Source organism: Hippichthys cyanospilos, chromosome 10, assembly GCF_059441005.1.
Source record: "Hippichthys cyanospilos isolate Australia breed blue-spotted pipefish chromosome 10, RoL_Hcya_1.0, whole genome shotgun sequence".
In the NCBI taxonomy this organism is placed as follows: Eukaryota; Metazoa; Chordata; class Actinopteri; order Syngnathiformes; family Syngnathidae; genus Hippichthys; species Hippichthys cyanospilos.
The window spans coordinates 13,927,051-13,944,236 of record NC_142378.1 but is presented as its reverse complement, the minus strand read 5'-3'; the positions used below and the strand labels follow the sequence as shown (position 1 = coordinate 13,944,236).

The 17,186-nt window shown below is 39.9% G+C and overlaps 1 protein-coding gene across 5 annotated transcripts in view; it reads right to left on the bottom strand.

Moving 5' to 3' along the window:
• Positions 1–771: 771 nt before the first annotated feature.
• Positions 772–17,186, bottom strand: part of pde4ba (phosphodiesterase 4B, cAMP-specific a) — a 118,847-nt gene continuing 102,432 nt past the window's right edge. For all 5 annotated transcript variants that reach the window (XM_088425176.1, XM_088425181.1, XM_088425177.1 and 2 more), the window contains 8 exons: positions 10,406–10,499; positions 6,496–6,779; positions 6,221–6,385; positions 5,661–5,760; positions 5,405–5,559; positions 5,192–5,314; positions 4,741–4,923; positions 772–4,406 (listed from right to left, as the gene is read on the bottom strand). In XM_088425176.1, the coding sequence (XP_088281302.1) occupies positions 3,975–4,406; positions 4,741–4,923; positions 5,192–5,314; positions 5,405–5,559; positions 5,661–5,760; positions 6,221–6,385; positions 6,496–6,779; positions 10,406–10,499 (1,536 nt within the window). In that variant the 3' untranslated portion in view covers positions 772–3,974. The remainder of the gene's footprint in view (positions 4,407–4,740; positions 4,924–5,191; positions 5,315–5,404; positions 5,560–5,660; positions 5,761–6,220; positions 6,386–6,495; positions 6,780–10,405; positions 10,500–17,186) is intronic.

The window sequence follows — 17,186 nt, the reverse complement described above, 5'->3', positions numbered from 1 at the left end:
AAAATCTTCAGTGATTGTAGCATATGTTTTGTTACTAAAACAAGCACACTTTTTCTTGATTTAGGTTTGGCAGGTTTTTTTCATTGTTAATTCATGTGTGGTCAGCACGAAGCAAATAACACCGTCTGGTTCCAGTAACTGAAAGGACCTATCAACTGTTAACCAAGTTAGCATTTAGCTTTAGCCAAAGTAGGATCTATCAAATAAACATATGGTGCAAATAGAATAACCTGTTTAACATACAATGCTTTACAAAGACTGTCTTATAACCCGGTACACTTTGCGTAAGAAATTGGTTTACAATAGATTGGTTGATATTGCACCTAATAATATGCTGCATTTAATGAAAAATACAGTAAGCGTTTTTGGGGGGAAAAAAATCAAGAGAGAATGGTTGGTTTTATTCTATGTTTTTTAACAAATAAATTTCTATGCTTCCCATTGAAGAGTTTAGGGAGGAAGGCCCTTTTCTGTACCAGAATGTGTGCATCCAAATGCACAAATCATGGTCCGTCAAAACATGCTTTGATGTGCCCGAGTGAAGAACTTCAGAGCCCTGACCTTAAACCCCATCCAACACTGTTGGGATGAACTAAACAGAGCAGCCCATGACCTCATAAATATTCCTTAAGATGAATGGACAAACATTCCAACATCTAGTAAAAACTCTTCTCAGAAGAGTGACAACTATAAATGCACTTTGGTGTAATACTACACAAGTTGCCCGAAAGAACCCATGAGGGGGAAGAAAAAAACAGGAAGCAGATGAAATACAGTCATGCTTTCATTTTAATCACTTCTTAGAAAAAGTATTTGCTTTTTTAAACACAATATACAATATAATGCCATATATTGTGTGAAACATTTATTAACCCACCTGAAACAACCGGTGGACCTAAATGTATTATTGACAATAACAAAAATCACTTCTCATGCAGATAGTGCTAAATCAGGCTCACCATTTGGACAACTAGGACCAAAAAGCATGAACATAGATAAATGTTAATACTAAACAAAATTGTTTTTCAAAACGGCTAACAAGTTTGGTCAGGAACAGTTTACACAGTAGCACAGTTATATAAGACCATTTTGCAGTTAATACAGATTCTTTGAGTGCCGTGCGTATTGTAGCATGCCACCAATACTGTTGCAGTGAAATTTACTTTTACATGATGTGCGATAAGTGTAACAGGAGATCGTTTGTGTTTTTGCCTTTGTCAAACTTGTAGCTCAAAAATTATCTGCTGCCATGTAAGATGTGAATTACAAGCTTCAGTTGTAAAAAGCTCGGAAAGGTAAAATAAGCAATTTGTGTATTTCGATAGGAAGCAATGATCAAGTGACTGTGCTGCTTAGCTATGCATGTCCTATTCCCAAGCAATATGTCGTTTAAAAGGTCCTCTGTGTCACATCTGGGTCACCAAACTGCTGTCAGATGACAACCTTGTACCTTCAAAAATTGTGGTCCTGGGTTAAATACATAAAAATCAACTAGAACTAAGTAAATGATTGCAGACTAGTGAAAACAAAAACAAGTACTCAAGGAACATTACATTACATTCTATAATATTGTCATATTTCATTTTTGGTTGAAATGAGTTCCATTATGACTAATTTTCTTTCTAATCATTTGAATGCAGCATCACATGAAGGAAAACTTTGGTAACATGGTAGTTTTGTAGTTACAAGGTTCTCATATGACAACATTCCTTTAGCTCCTGCTCTGATGGGCACTCAAAACAGTGTGCACTAATATATACACAATGTTACATTGTGTTGTGTGTAACTATATTTATATAACAATATATTCCAGAGTGTTCTACACATTAGACACCACCACTTTTAGGTAATGCAAGTGCATATAAATTAGAAAATTGACTTTACACTCAATCGGTATTTATTTACATGCTTAACGTATAGAATAAATATACACTGTTATAAACAGCAAAAAGACCAGCTTGAGCTTCTAGCGACAAACACTTATAGATAAAGGTGAGGCGTGATGGGGAGAAGTATAAGGCCGATGGCAAAGTCAACAAACACGCTGAACCACACACGCACACACACCATATACAAAACCTCCCATACTGCACATGCATACAACACACACAAGATTGCCAGGTAACTATCATGGAGTGAAATTTGATGAAGTACCATTTTAGTAGAACAGTAAACCAATATGCATCCAAATAAAGGTGAGCTCAGTGGCGAGACAAACTAATTTTTGCTGTGGAAAATGTGAGGCCGACAAACCCTATTCAAACCATTAGTCTGAATCTGAATCTATGATCCAAAAAGAAAAAGTTTTTCCAGTTTGCTGTCAAAACAGAGTACCTAATTTTTCATATCTCCCCAATGTATGTCTATCAGCTATACAGTATGTGTGTCAATTTGTAGTTGCCCTAGAAGCCTGATAGTTTTTTTTTTCCCTCCTCCTCTCTAGATTTAAATGACGTCATTGGGAGGAAGCAGCACTTGAGGGATTTTCATAGCAAGAAAGAAATAGCTGGCCTGATTGTTTTGGGTTGTGTCCAGTGTGTCAAGAGGGGTTTGTCAACCATGAGAACAGTGGCACTGATGAGGCTCAGAGAGCGCCTTTCACACCGGCGGCTGGAAGAGCACCTTAAATCACGTAGTCTGCAAGGGCCTGATTGCATAGGGGCGGAAGGGCATTGCATCAGATGGGCCTGGGCTAAGGAATAGTTCCAACTAAGATTATTAGGACAGCAGCATACCTGCCAGTTAAAATTAGAATCGCTGCCGATGTGCGTTTTGTCCTTGTCGGACTCCATCTTTGATTGGACCGTCAGAAGAAGTGACCGCTACAAAAACGAATGCAAAAAATAGCTGTTTGTTTTATCATGTGAAATTGGTCTGTTAGGTTATGGATTGCTTCTTGGGCCAAGAGATATGCCCTCTGGTAAAAGTGGCTCTCCGGGTGATTTTTATGGCAAAAATAGTCTGAGTTTGTTTTTATTTAGTGGCAGGAACTGTTAATTATGGCTGGGATAACCTAATTAGAATGTCGCTCTCATATGGAAAAATGTGAAAAGAAAGCAAAACGAATCAATTGCTCAAATTTTTTATCTAGTAGGAATTCTGTACACCAGGATGCGTTTTGCATGAACGTTCTAGTTTTGGAAAGGTTAGGAAGCCCACAATGTTTTTGGACTATTTTAAGACAACATACTGTATATTTCATGGAGAAATATGATGTATGAAAACATGACATGAATGCAACGATTTCATCATTAAACACAAACCACCAAGGTAGCTGTGTTTAATGTTGCGCTCAAACAATTTTGACAAAATGTGCGCATTTCCCTATTAAGACGATTTCATCTAAGGGTTGTTTGTCGACTATATTTCTCTATTGCCCGATACATGGAAGACTGTTGTCAATTTAACATACAAAAATGATTTAACTCTCAGATAAGAAAAAACGTTTCACAGACATACTGTACTAGAGTGTTCAATAAATAAAAAAAAAAACAAACAAACTATATAAAGACATTAGTAAAAAAGGCACACAAAAGTTCTTTGACAAATGATACAGGAAAAAGTAAACACTTTCTCTTGCTATACAAACAGGTATCCATCAGAAGATCTTATTCTATGCTACTTCTATATCATATCTGTAAAAAAAGACTTAAGTTAAAAATTTCTCTCAGTAGTGTCAATGTTCAATTACTGCCAGTGAAGAAAATAATTCTTTCCCAAACTGGCCTACATCCTTCAAGATCCACCGTCATTCTTTCTTGACCATCAGGACTAAAATGTTAGCTGTAAATATTTCCTGAGAACTCTGAAGCCACTCCTCCGAAACTGTCCGTCCGTGCCTGGCTTCAAACACCCAAGTGCAAGATGGGCCCGTGCGGGCCAAAACTAAGCCATTGCTTCTGCGGGCTTGTTAAAAAGCACAGCTGCACTTTTTCCAAAACTCTTGCGAATCAGCGGGCCGGCTGCCGGAAGCCCTATGTGTCTGTGGGCGACGCCTCGTGCGTCACGATCTCTATTGTCGACGTGGGTTCCATCATGTCCCCCTCGTCCTGCTCCTGACAGTCAAGAGGAGGAGAGCGAGGCTCTCCGAGGCTGTCCTCCTCGTCATCGATTGCCTCATCTTCCTCCTCCTCTTCCACGTCACCGTCTTTTTCTATTCCGTCCAAGTCCTCTTCTTCCAGGGTCAGCTCAAACTGAAACTTCTCCCCACCCCCCTGCCCTCCGGCGCCTCCCCCATGTCCATGAGAACCCTGATCGTAGAAGGGCGGGGAGGGGCTCTGGGGGATCATGCTTTGGTACCAGTTCCTATTGTCTTCCAGCGTGTCCAGAATGTCCTGCGCGTCGGGATGGACCAGATCGGCCCAAGTTTCCCACAGGGGGTGAACGATGTAGTCAATGAAACCAACCTAGAAGAAAGGAAGGCATGCAAATTAGGCATGCTTGTTTTTTTGAACTCACAAAATTAGAAGAGAGTTACCAGCGCAAAGACAGACAAGGATGGCCGTTTACATAATTTTCCTTGAAAAACTTGCTTGATAGCTCATTGGAAATAGAAAAAGAAATTGACAAAAAGATTCCACCGAAATAAATATCTCTTACAAGCTTCATTGAAAATAGTTGTTGAAAATTCAATTAATTGCATTTAATCATAGAACATTTTACGACTAATTGGTTAAAAATGGCTTCACAGCCCTAACACAAATACATACTACGCAAAACACATTTTCTATTTTTCCCTACCTGACTCTTTTCCACTGAAGCTGTATGTTTATCGCACATGGGACTGATCTCCATCCCTCGTTCCCGCTCCCGGTCTCCCTGGTGGAAGAATTCTTCCATTATCCTATCGGTCCACTGACGATACAGCTCGAGGGACTTGGTGGGGTTACTCAGGTCAGCGCAGTGCACCATGTTTCGCAGCACCTGGGGAAAAATAAATTCAGTTTGACAATGAAGACTATATACTATGTCGTGGTGTTTTTTGACTCTTTTACATATGGCATTGTTACTTGAAAGAAAAGGGGTTTGGTAACTGGCAAGTCAATGTTTTTAGCCCTATGTTAAACAGCTGAGCCATGGAGAAGGATGTTTGATGGCTACTGGTTGAAAAACTCCACAAGCACTGGCAATTAAGTGGCGCCAATAGAAGCATGGAAACGAGAATTAGATGATGAGTATGTTGAGTCCTTACCTGTATTCTGTCCGTGTAGTTGTCCAGCAGAAGCACACCAGAGCTTGTCACCTTCTTAGTTTCCACCATTGTCTTCAGATCGGCCAACAGACTCATGTGTTTGGACATGTCAGTAGCTAAAACCTGAGTGACAGAAAGATGTTCCTCAGAAAAGGTCTTGTTTTTGAAATAAAGCATAGGACGTGCACAAAAATATCAATCTGTATGCTGTACCATGTCAATGACCATCTTGCGTAGGGACTGTCGTTGCTTTTTTGTGAGGTTCTGGAAGATGTCGCAACCTTCTTCCTGCAGGAGTTTGAATCCCACAGCCAAGTGATGATTCTCCAGCACAGACTCATCGTTGTACATCAGCGCCAACTCCGAGTCTACTCATTGACGAAAAAGAAAAATGAGACACTTTTCCGCGACTGCTCCAAACTTTCAAAGAGGCTTAATCAAGCCAAATATAACAATTCACAAGACGTACTGGTATTGATCAGGAATTGGTTCGATACTCCAGGATGGTCAACATCATGGATGGCAGCGGCAAAGATGGCAGCAAGGATTTCAAGGTCAGTGAAGACAGCCTGGGGAAAAGAGAAGCCGAGTACAAACTTAACAAAACCAACATCTGAAAACCCATGAAACAAGAGGGGAACAAAAAGTCTCTTGGTCCATGATTACGATCAAAATTACTTCAGTCCTAAAATATAGATAATGAAACAGCTACTGGGTGTGACAGATCAAAGACAGATCTCCCTGACGTCACTTCAATTGGCATTGTGATGATCAAAATGTGGTGAACCAGGAAAACAGTACGCAAAATGTGTCAAACAATGTGGGCTCATTTTTTATTGGTTAACATTTTTATTTTTTGCTGTCATTAGTTTGTAGGTTCCTGCTAATATTACTGAGTTTATCAATGGATTTAATCTCGATGAAAATCCACAGAATAGTCACACAAGCAAAGAGCACGACTGAGTAGTCGAACAAACTACTCAAGACTTCTGATTTCAAAATTGAAAGAGCAATTGTGTTGTTACTTACATCAAGGGCTGGAGTAGAGAGAAGAATGTGCGTGGACTGGGCTACGTCAGCTGCATGCAGGCTATTATGGTAGGCCACATCGGAATGGTAATGATCTTCCAGTGTCATCATGTAGGCCACAAAAGTGTCCACTGGGATCTTAAATGTTTTTAATAGATCTCGCTCCTTAAAAACACAAGATTGTAATATACGTCGTTAGGGATGACTCACTTCGGCGCCGTCACGCAAGGACATTCAAGGAAACGAGGAGCAAGATGGAGAGAATTGATTTCTACCTGGAAGATGGCATACATGATGCAGGTAAGAGGTCGGCTGTTGGAGTACTCGGAAACCGTGAAGATATTCAGGCCCCATTTGTTCAGGTCCTCCAGTTCCTTGGACAGCAACTCCTCTTTGTCCGTTTTGACGCCAAAGCGCGAGATGCTGCTGCTGGAAAGCGAAGATCCGTGGGAGATCTTCTTGACGCCGCTGATCTGCGTCATCAGCTGCTGCTTGTGCTGCTTCTTCTTCTCTCGTGTCTTGGGTGTCGGTGATGGTATCTCCACCTCATTCTGTTTGTCTGCAGAAAGGCAAATAAAAAGATGATATTTGCTGAAGCATCAGTTTCTTATTGGCTGTAATTTAACTATAATAGAGTAATTTGATTACAGTAAGTTAACACATCCATTATTGTTTTTGTATTACCAGACTGAAGTTTCACTTGTCTGGCCAGTTCTTGAATGCCTTCTAGAGGGCGTTGATGTTTTTACTTGTGTATCTCATCAGTTTTGGACATGGCAAAACCATGGCAATGAATGCTTCATTTTATGAATATATAAATATTCTTGTTGATAGTATACATGTGTATGCAGCAAATAAATAAGTTATTTAAACACATACATTGCCCCGTACTGTGATCAAATCGGTGATGGGTTATTGGTTATTTTAAACCAGTAAAAGGAGCACCAAATTTTTAAAAATGTTCAAATGTCTTAAATGTGATGCGTTTTAACAACAATCAGACTTGAAAATGTTGACATATTTTTATTTTACACATAATTGCCTTTAAAATGATATTAATACAACATGGTTGCTTGCATTTTCTTAAACTCTCACTTAGCTTTGTTTTGGTTTTAGACTTAAAAAAAAAAAGTTCAACATAATCCCAGAGTCCGCAGAATCTCTTTCAATGTTAAGTGAAAAATTATATAAATACTGTACTAATGTTAGCAGTTTTAAACAATCTATTATCATTGATCACAATTTTAAAAGACTGATGATGTTATCTGTCGAAATACTGAATATTATCGGTAAAATCCTAATGTGAATATATAAAGAGGCCATTGAACTCTTACACAGTAGGCCTTTGTTAACTCAGAATTGCTACCTGAGAACTAAGCTACACAATGGAAACACCTGCAACCTATCAGGTGATCTCCATGCATATGCGGCTGTTCATTCATCGTCTGTGCATTCATTTATTGAATCCATGCCAAGCTGTCCACCTGTTGTCCTCCTCAACTCCCACTGTTTATTCATTTAACTTTCTCCTCATCTCAATATACTGGTCAGTCTATCAGCCCGGGGTCATCTCCTGACTAGCTTCAGATCGTTTTTATTGAGGGTTGGTTTGTAATGCCTGTAAAATGTTAGTTCTTATTTAACATTTTATTTATTTCTTTATTTATTTGAACCATTTCGGAGCATCACATTTTCCGTACTTGGCGATTTTGGTATTCGTTCCAATTTTGAATTTATAAGACATTTATTATTTACTTTCAAGAGACTTTAAGGCTTAGCTTATGGAAGCAAGTGGTAGTGATGAAGACAACTGAGCCATTCCTAATGTACTTTCAGTGTTTGCATAAGAGAGCATTGCAGTGTTTCGCACATTTAGATCAATTACTTCTCTTTTTTTCATTCATGGCCTCCCAAACATGAGTAAAACAGTAAACAAAGAATCCATGCCAGATGAAAGACAACTTTGGAAATGCTGCATAAAAGATGATGCTGAAGCACTCATTTGTATTTACATTCTTTGCAAAAAGAGCTGAATGAAATCCCGCAATGAACAACTGTCAAGCTCAGACTCAGCTCATCACTGTCTCATCCGCTCGTGGTGGGTTATTCAATTACCAGCTGTAATTTAAATGATTGCTTTCAGTCTAATGCTTTCCCCCTCCTCTTGCCCCCTCCTTGTTTTTATGTCACTCTTCTTCTCTCCCTTGAGCGCAAACCAGTTGACACTAAGAGCAGCTAATTAAGCCCTATTCTAAAAAAACCTGATTCAGACCCCAGAAACTACAAAAAAACCTAAACCATCTTCAATCCACCCTTCATTTCTAATTGTTAAGAGTCTGGATGTCATCTTGGTCAGTAGATTATCATTTTATAAGCATATCAATAGCACAGTCGAGTTGATTTACTTTGGACATTTTTGCAATTCAGGGAGCAGGGCTATTAAAAGACATCCACAAAAACTCATTTTATTACGTCAAATGTTCAAGCTTAACAATCCTACTTTCCTATGCCTTCTCACCAAATGGTTCAGTTCTGTTGATTCTATCCATAAGATACACCAGGGTTCATACTCTTAATGCAAGTTAAATTCACGGCTTTTTGAGACTTTTCAATTCTATTTGAAATAAAAATTGAAGACCGATTTCTCAATGTCCCATGTTGACAAAAGTTTGCTCAGGTCCATTTTGTAAATGATGTGTATGCTCTTGAGAAAAATCACTGGGAATGTACTGCAAGACTCATTCGTTAAATTCTTAAAATAAAAGTTCATCTATTTGGAAATGAGAATACTTATCGTAATAAAACCATACATATCATGTGTGAACATTGTTTAGGGCTTAGACAGACAGTTAATTGCAAATTAAGGCCTTACTTTTATATTCATGAACTCAAGTTTTTAGGGCTCTGGAAGAACCTTCCATATAAATAGAAGAAAAGCTGTTGGAAAGTATTTTATTTCACTATGTGGTGTCAAACGTAGGTGTGTACCAATGTGCATGAAGGAAATTATGATGTAATATTGAGAACATAGATCGTGAGACACATATTACTGCATCCTCTTTCCGGAGCAAAATTAGGATGGAATCTAATATTTTTATTTATCTGGGCAATTATCCAAATTCCATGACCAATATTGCTCCATTTTATATATTAAAAAAAAAAAAAAAAAGTCCAGATTTCTAACTGGAAATAAGGTTTCACCTCCTCAAATAAGCATGTTTTCTCACAAATCATTTAGAGGAATTTGAAATGCGTTCTCCCTATGTTCTATTAAGCCAGCCATTGCTTACTTCATATCTTTTTTCCATAGGCCATCTGAGGATTTGAGGAAGCTAAGGAGGGACTATACAAGGTGCCCCTGCTAGGAAAATGCTTGAGATGACTCACGCAGTATGGTAACTGCCAGCAAAGGGGGTTCCTCTGTACCTCTTGTTTTCTCCTTCACTGCAGTCACTTCCCTCCCGCCTTTGCTTTCTCGACTCTCTACCCACCTCCAGTGATCCAGCAGTGAGGGATATGCCATTTACACTACACGAATCAGGATGCCCATTGATCGGAAGCACACGGTCTATAAATAGACCCAACCACCTCCATTTGGTGCGTAATCTTCATTTTTCCTGCAAACCCATGTGTTTGAGGACCAAGTTGCATCCTCAACATATCACTGATCCTTTTAGAAAACAATCTTGCAGCTTTTTGGTGAAATTTGTTGATTATCTATGGCCAAAAATAATTTGTAAATTTTAAATATATTTATTATATTGTATACATATACCGTATTTTCACTTGAATGCCCAACCCACATCAGATTCTAGCAAAATAGATTCTGTAACTTAGTTTAATGTCGAGTCTACATTTTTTCACGTGAAAAAAGAACATTTTGAGGCTGGTGCAATAAACCTTGACACAAAGCTCTGTGGCGCAGTTTTATGGAACACCCACGCAAAAGAGCCTGCCATAACATCTTACACAGCATCATAGCAAACATACACAAGAACCACGCTCATCTGTAAGTATTATTTCTCGTGTATTTTGACATTATTAGTTGTCAGTATACAGCAGTCTGTACATTTTTTTGTGCAAATCATGTCTTGGCAAATTTGGATGATGAAAATCCACATTTCTCATATTGTGACTGTATCCAGAAAAGCATCATTTGCGTGAATGCGGTATACTTTTAAATACCTAAAAAGGTGTTGGAGATGAATTCGGAAACCTGATTCCCAGACCGACTCATCTCAGATAGGTGCGTCAACTCCCGATTCAACATTCTCTTGAACTGCAAGACAGGAAGGGGAGGGAGAGAGGGGGAGAGTGAGAGAGACAATGCCGTCAGTTTCCAGGGAAAACCTAGGAGAAAATAGTAACTCCTTGGATTCTATGGAAAATTCCACATTTTATTCCATCAGACATTTCAATTGTGTAACAAGTGGGGAAATAGCACCTCACCTCCCCTTCCTCTAAAATAATCATTTGTTTCACTATTGGGTAGGCCTAATCTTTTATACGTTTTAAATTCACCTTTTGATCACAATTAGATTTCTGATGCTCATTTGTCCGTTTTTGTGTGCAAGAATTTCCAAATCCACTCTTAAATCAAAATGTCTTTTTGTACATTTTCATGCCATTTTGTTCAGACACCTCAAAATTCATCATTTGGATGCAATAGAAACTACATTTAGATCCAGGGCACTGCAGTAGGGGCTGTTGACAAGACGCATTTGCGCACACTCACCACACACCAACACACATCAAACACATAGCTCTGCAGAGGGCTCAAAATGGAGCCCGAGAAACAAAACACCACTCTGACATACAGTATTAGGGATCTCAGTGCAGTGGCAACAAAGCTCAAAAATGATGATCAGATTTACAAAAAAAAAAAAAAAAAAGAATTAGATAATTATACATCACAAGACATCACAGTGAATGAGTGCGCTACCCCGACATGCTACGTAGTTAAGAATCACACACCTTGATGTAACCCCAAGACACCGACAGCAGGTAATTAGCTTCAGGCATTTTGGATCCTGTTTTCTCGCCCCTAATCAAAGCCAGAACTGTAATCCAATAGAAAGTATATGGAGGCAGCTGAACAAGATCCCCCCCAACCAAAAAAAAAAAAAAAATCTTCACTCCCTAAGGTCCGTTTTAACAGCTTCGAGAGGAGCTTGATGGTGGCCCGATCTCCCTCCTTGTCGCACAAAGAGGCCAGCTCAAAATCTCCATGTCCATGGATGGATGGAGAAGTGCCTGGATGCAATGGGCGCTGCTAGATGGGCTGGGGCAGCAGCAGCAGCAGCAGCAGCAGCAGCAGCAGCTGTGAGCCGTAAGCAACTCACAGTGCATTCATGAATAATGGAGAAGAAATGACCATGGGAGGCGTGGGAAGAGGGAGAGAGGAGATAGCGATAGAGATGGGCGGAGGGAGGGAGGCTGCGATGCTCATCTGACTAGAGGGGGGGTTCCTCTGCCGGGTTTGTCTCGGTTCGATGCGCTCCGTGCTGTAGTGCCAGCTAGGTCCTCCGCAGCTCCCCCGCCCTCCGCAGAATTCCCTGTCTCACTCTCTAGATGTTTCTACCTCCCTGGCCTGATGCAGTTTGTCAGCCCCAGCAACACGTTCCATGCAGGACACATGAGAGTGACGAAAAGAGGAGGCAAGTGGCGGGCGGGCTGCCTCCAGCTTGGCTATGCGGTTCTGATTGGCATCTGAAGTCCCTTTGGACTCAAATTCCGCAGTTCAATCTCACAACCACTGGACTGCTTTGCCTCAGTTTTTCTGCTGAGCCAATTTTATATTGAAGATTAACTCCTTTCTTCATAAATCCATCCATCCTTTTTCTTAGCCACTTGCCCTCACAAGGGTTGCAGGCTTACTGGTGCCTATCCCGGTGGTCTTTGGAAAGCAGGTTGGGTACACCCCGAATTGGTTGTCAGCCAATCACAGGGCACTCAGGGAGGAAAGGCCACTCACAAACACTCCTAAGGGCAATTTGGATTGTCCAATACACCTATTGTGTATATTTTCGAAAAACTGAGAACCTGGAGAAAACCCACATGAGCACGTGGAGATCATGCAAACTCTACACAGGAAGACCAGAACACATGCAAGACGGGAGTGTTTTCCACCGTGCTGCCCTCATTCATAAATATCCATTTCAATTTGTAATTAAAAAAGGGTTCACTTCATAACTCTACAGACTCATAGAACCGCTAATGTGGCATACACATTTTTGACTGGTAAAGATCACACAATAATATTTGCAAAGAACATTCAATCATATTATAAAATGTAGGGGAAATGTTAAAAACAATATTTTTTTCCCCATAATGCCATGGGGTATGTGCACGGGCTAGTCAATATCACGTGCTATTCTGAGAAAATAATTCCAAACGAATGTCATGCTCTGCAAACATAATAATAAAACTACAAATACATTACTAATAAAATAAAAAATAATAAAAAGACTGTCAAACTAAGTAACTGTAAACACTACTGCTCAAGTGTGGGCAGAGCCTGCAGTGTATTGCTAATGCAGAGTGCTAATGCTAAGGCAGAGCTAAAATTCTCATTCTAGAAGCAATTCTCAAAACGTTTCACTTACAATTTTTTTATCTATAATATGATTATTTTCTTCTAAAATACAGTGTTGAAATGGTAGTTCATTTCAACAGTTGTATTTTAAAAGAAAATAATCATATTATAAGATTGAAGAAAGCATTTACAAACGTTTTTGAAACCAAATATTTAATGTTGATTTCAATATTTAAGTAAATAACTGCTCAAAATTTGTTGAAAATTAATGAATAGTTATGGAAAAATTAGCTATTAATTAAAAAAAATTGACTGACTGCACAAAAAATGCTGCAATTTATGAATACATTTGAATGCTTTGAATGCTTTACATATAAGTTTGAATTTTGTATATGACTTTGTTTGTTACAAATGTTTACACCACAATGGCATGTATTCTGAAGTCAGCCATTCTGAGGAACTCATCCCCGAGGCTCCACTACGAAACAATGAATGCTGGTCACATTTTAGGGAACGTGCATGTGCAGCATCTTATCACAGCCTTTATAATCGTTTTTTTCACACCCTCATTCTCATTGTCTGCTGATATTCTGTACATACGGCAGCCTTAGATGCTGAGGAGGGTTATTTTTAAGAGCCTGTGCTGAGGAGATGACTTCAGTGTGCGAAAAAAAGAGGAAAACGATGGGAGATAATTGCATCTTTTCCAAATTTAGCTGGCATCAACCCACTGGTTTGTGTTTGTGCTGTGTGTCCCAAATACAAGAACTCCCAAACACCATGGCAACAACATCAGGCAGCCAGCACGCGGCTCTTTTCAGTGGAGCGAAAAGGAATAAAGAGGATAGGCTTCCCCTTTTCCTTTGCAGGCAGACATGTGTTAGAACTGCTGAGCTGTCAGGAGGACACGCCACACACATCGCCTCAGCTCACATCCAACCATTGCAAACTGAAAATCGCTCCCCCACCTCCTCCCGCAACGCCGTCTCTCCTCCCGCAATGCCGTCTCTCGCTCACTATCCGCCACTTACATGTCGATTTCTCTACTGGCTGCCACTTGCCAACACAGTCATATATCTCTGTCTCGCTGCCTCACCGGCACGATCGATGGCCTGTCCTCGGCGCATGCGGACACTACTGCATTGAACAAGGCTCGGACCACCTGACTAGAATATACGGTTAGAACAGGGCTACTAGCCAATTTTGATGCATGCTGTTTTTTTGTCACCCAACAATGGTTGCACGGTTTTGCAAGGACATTTTTAGCGCGCCAATCCATAGGAATCTACAAACTTCATTTTGGGTTATGGGTAAGTGTGTACACAAATGATAACTATAAGTGGGAGATCAAAGCTTCCCTGGGAGGGTTCCAGATTATCCTCCCACAGAGAGAAAGAATATGGAAAGAGCTGAAAGATGCAAAAAAAGAAGTGCAAGCGAGGAGGCAATACTTTATATAATACTGTGCTGCATAATATATAAAGAAACCCAAAATAACAGGGGGTGGTGTCGCCGCAGTGTGGTGAAGAGCTGTGCTTCCCCACTGGATTAAAGAAATTCCCAAGCACACACAAAAAAAAAACAGAGCACAGTCGTCACCTACAATGGCATTTTCTGCAGTTGCGCATGCTCACATGCTTGTTTAAACACATATAACTATATAACTTTTTAACTATGCATTTGATTTCATTGCTTATCCCGTGGGAGGAAAGCCTGCTATCCTTCTGGCCATTTTTTTGGAGGCTTCCCTTATGCTGCTATTGCTCGATAAGCACATCCTCTATTTTCCTCGGCCCCCTTGCCACGTGCAACTTGATAGCGAACGCTGCTGCAGCAGAGGCAGAGAAGGTAAAGGGAGCCTGTGGCATTTCGGTGAGAGTATAAGAAAGGAAAACACACACTGTGCTCTTCCATTCAGATATGATCCCATTGGACAGCTCAATGTGGGGGCCAGCCAGGCGCACAGGTCGCTGAAAGGCAGATGGAGTCTCCGTCCCTAGAACGTGACTCTCCCTGTCTGTCTATTGATAAATTGAACAATGTATGTGTATCCATCCATCCATCTGTCCGTCACTCAGTCTTTTCAAAGGGTTTAGGCTTAAGGCCACTAGTGGGCGCTCTGTGTTAAGCCTTCTGCGTGACAGTAATGGATGACCTTTCCAAGCATGCATCCCAATTTAGAGTTTGCATCCCAATTTCTCCCAAATTAGAGACTTAAATGAGATGTACACTCATAGGGATGTAAGATGTTAGATGAAATTACAGTGGAGGGTAATCTTGAAATAATTCTTCACTCCTGTCGTTCTTTGAGAATTTTAACACACTTTTAGACATACATATTTAACGAGTTCAACGTCAACTTTCAACTTGTTTTTTTTATGTTTTAGGGTTTACTAAGAATACAGCTCAAGGCATATGAGATCATTGCAGACCTTTCAATATAGTTTTTCTGCTCCTCCTTAGGCAAATATACTGTGAGACAGTAAATTCAGGTAAGACAGTTATGACGCTACTTATGAAGCCATTTGTGTTCAAGATTCACTGTGCCTTATTTAATAGGTATAGCTATGACATTTGCAAACAAATAAGAAGGGCAATTGGCATTTTTTAAGCAAACTTATTATTTTTGTGCTTGTTAGGCCCCAGTAGAATGCAATGGTTTTTTTAATTATTTTTTTAATTTTTATTTTGGGACATAAGAGCATAACAGTCAGCAGGGCAATTACATTTTCTTCTAAAGGCCAATGACTAATATAAAACAGTACACTTGTAAAGTAGCAAATAATTAAACACTTACAATAGTAATAAACGGCTTGAAAATATATGTTCTGTCTATGTTCTATTCTCTCTGATCCCACCTATATGCATTCAAGTTATAGTAAATTCCTTCAACAAATCAAACTGTTAGGACAGACTTTAGTTGAGACAAAAAAAGGAAAAACTACCAAAGGAGCTTTAATTACCAAATGGAATCAGCAGTGGATGAGGCAGAACAACTTATTAAAAGCAAATGAGCTCTGCCTCATTTATCAATACCAAAAACTGACACAAATGTAGAATTGTTTGGGTGAATTTAAATAGGAGCATGGGATGTTCCGATTGACCAAATAACAAGTAAACTTAATTACTATGACACATTCACATCACCGCTGTCTGACCAACAGTCCTATGAAAATACCAATTTCAAGATTGTAAGATACACTTAAGGCTCTCACAAACTAAATATAGAGCTAATCACAGCATGCCAAGCAACAGAAGAGGAACACTCAAAGTCCACATACTGTTAACAAGATTTAGAAAATACACACACAAAAAAGACTGCTCAACAAAGCAAAAATTTGTCGAGGAAACTCACCTTCCTCCAGCCATTGAGCTTCCCTAATTTCCTCTCTTTCTTGTCAAAATAACAGGCTCCCATGTTGTTGCTGTTAAGTGGAGAGCAACTCGTTGAAGTGGCTCAGTCTGACTAAAGCATGAGTGAAAAGGCCAAGCCTCGACTTTCTGACGTTGGGAAATGCCACAGCTCAAGTGACTCACTTGGGGCTGTGAGGTCTGACTAGGCTTTACCTCATTCCGCATGTCTTTATGCATGTGTGTGTGTGTGTGTGTGCGTGCACGAAAGAGAGAGAGAGAGAGAGAGAGAGAGAGAGAAAGAGAGAGAGCAAGACCTAGGCCCGAAACACACTCCCTCATGAGAGTAGTCCCGCCTCAGTACTGTTGTCCAACTCGAGTTGCTTTCCTGCAGCCATCACACTCAGCTGTTGGATTAACATGCATATTTTGATGTTAATATACCTTCTTCTTTGTATTGACAATTCTAGTTGAATTCAGAGTTGCATTTCCTTCAGCAAATGTCACCAAATTGCTGTGGTGACAGTTTATCCTCAAGAAATCTCAAACAAGGTCCCAATAAAACTTGCAATACCCAATCCCAAAAGTTGTGCAGCAAAAAAGAAAAACTCCTCCACTAGGGGAAGGACCTCATCCCCGACCCGGAGAGGGCACTCCACCCTTTTCAGACTGAGGACTATGGTCTCGGATTTGGAGGTGCTGATCTGCTACCCAGCCCCTTTATTAAAAGCTCAGGGCATTTTGAAGGGCATTTTCACTGACGACTAATAATTTAACCAAGTCAGATGAAAGGGGAGTAGAAATCGTGCACTTTTCAGTTTGAAGTACAAACAAGGGAATGGGGGGAAAAGACTATTGTTTCAGAGACTTTACAATAGTTCCATAAAGTTATGCGTTTAATGTACAGTAAGTCTACTTATCAGCTTGTTTGACCCACATGAGGTTACGTGCTAGCATGCAATATCACTGCCATCATTATACACTGTGCTGCAGTTACGAATCTTATATTTAATATATACCTAAAACATTGTTGAAGGAAACATGACTGTTCATCACGAATCAAGTATCGCAGAATTTTAC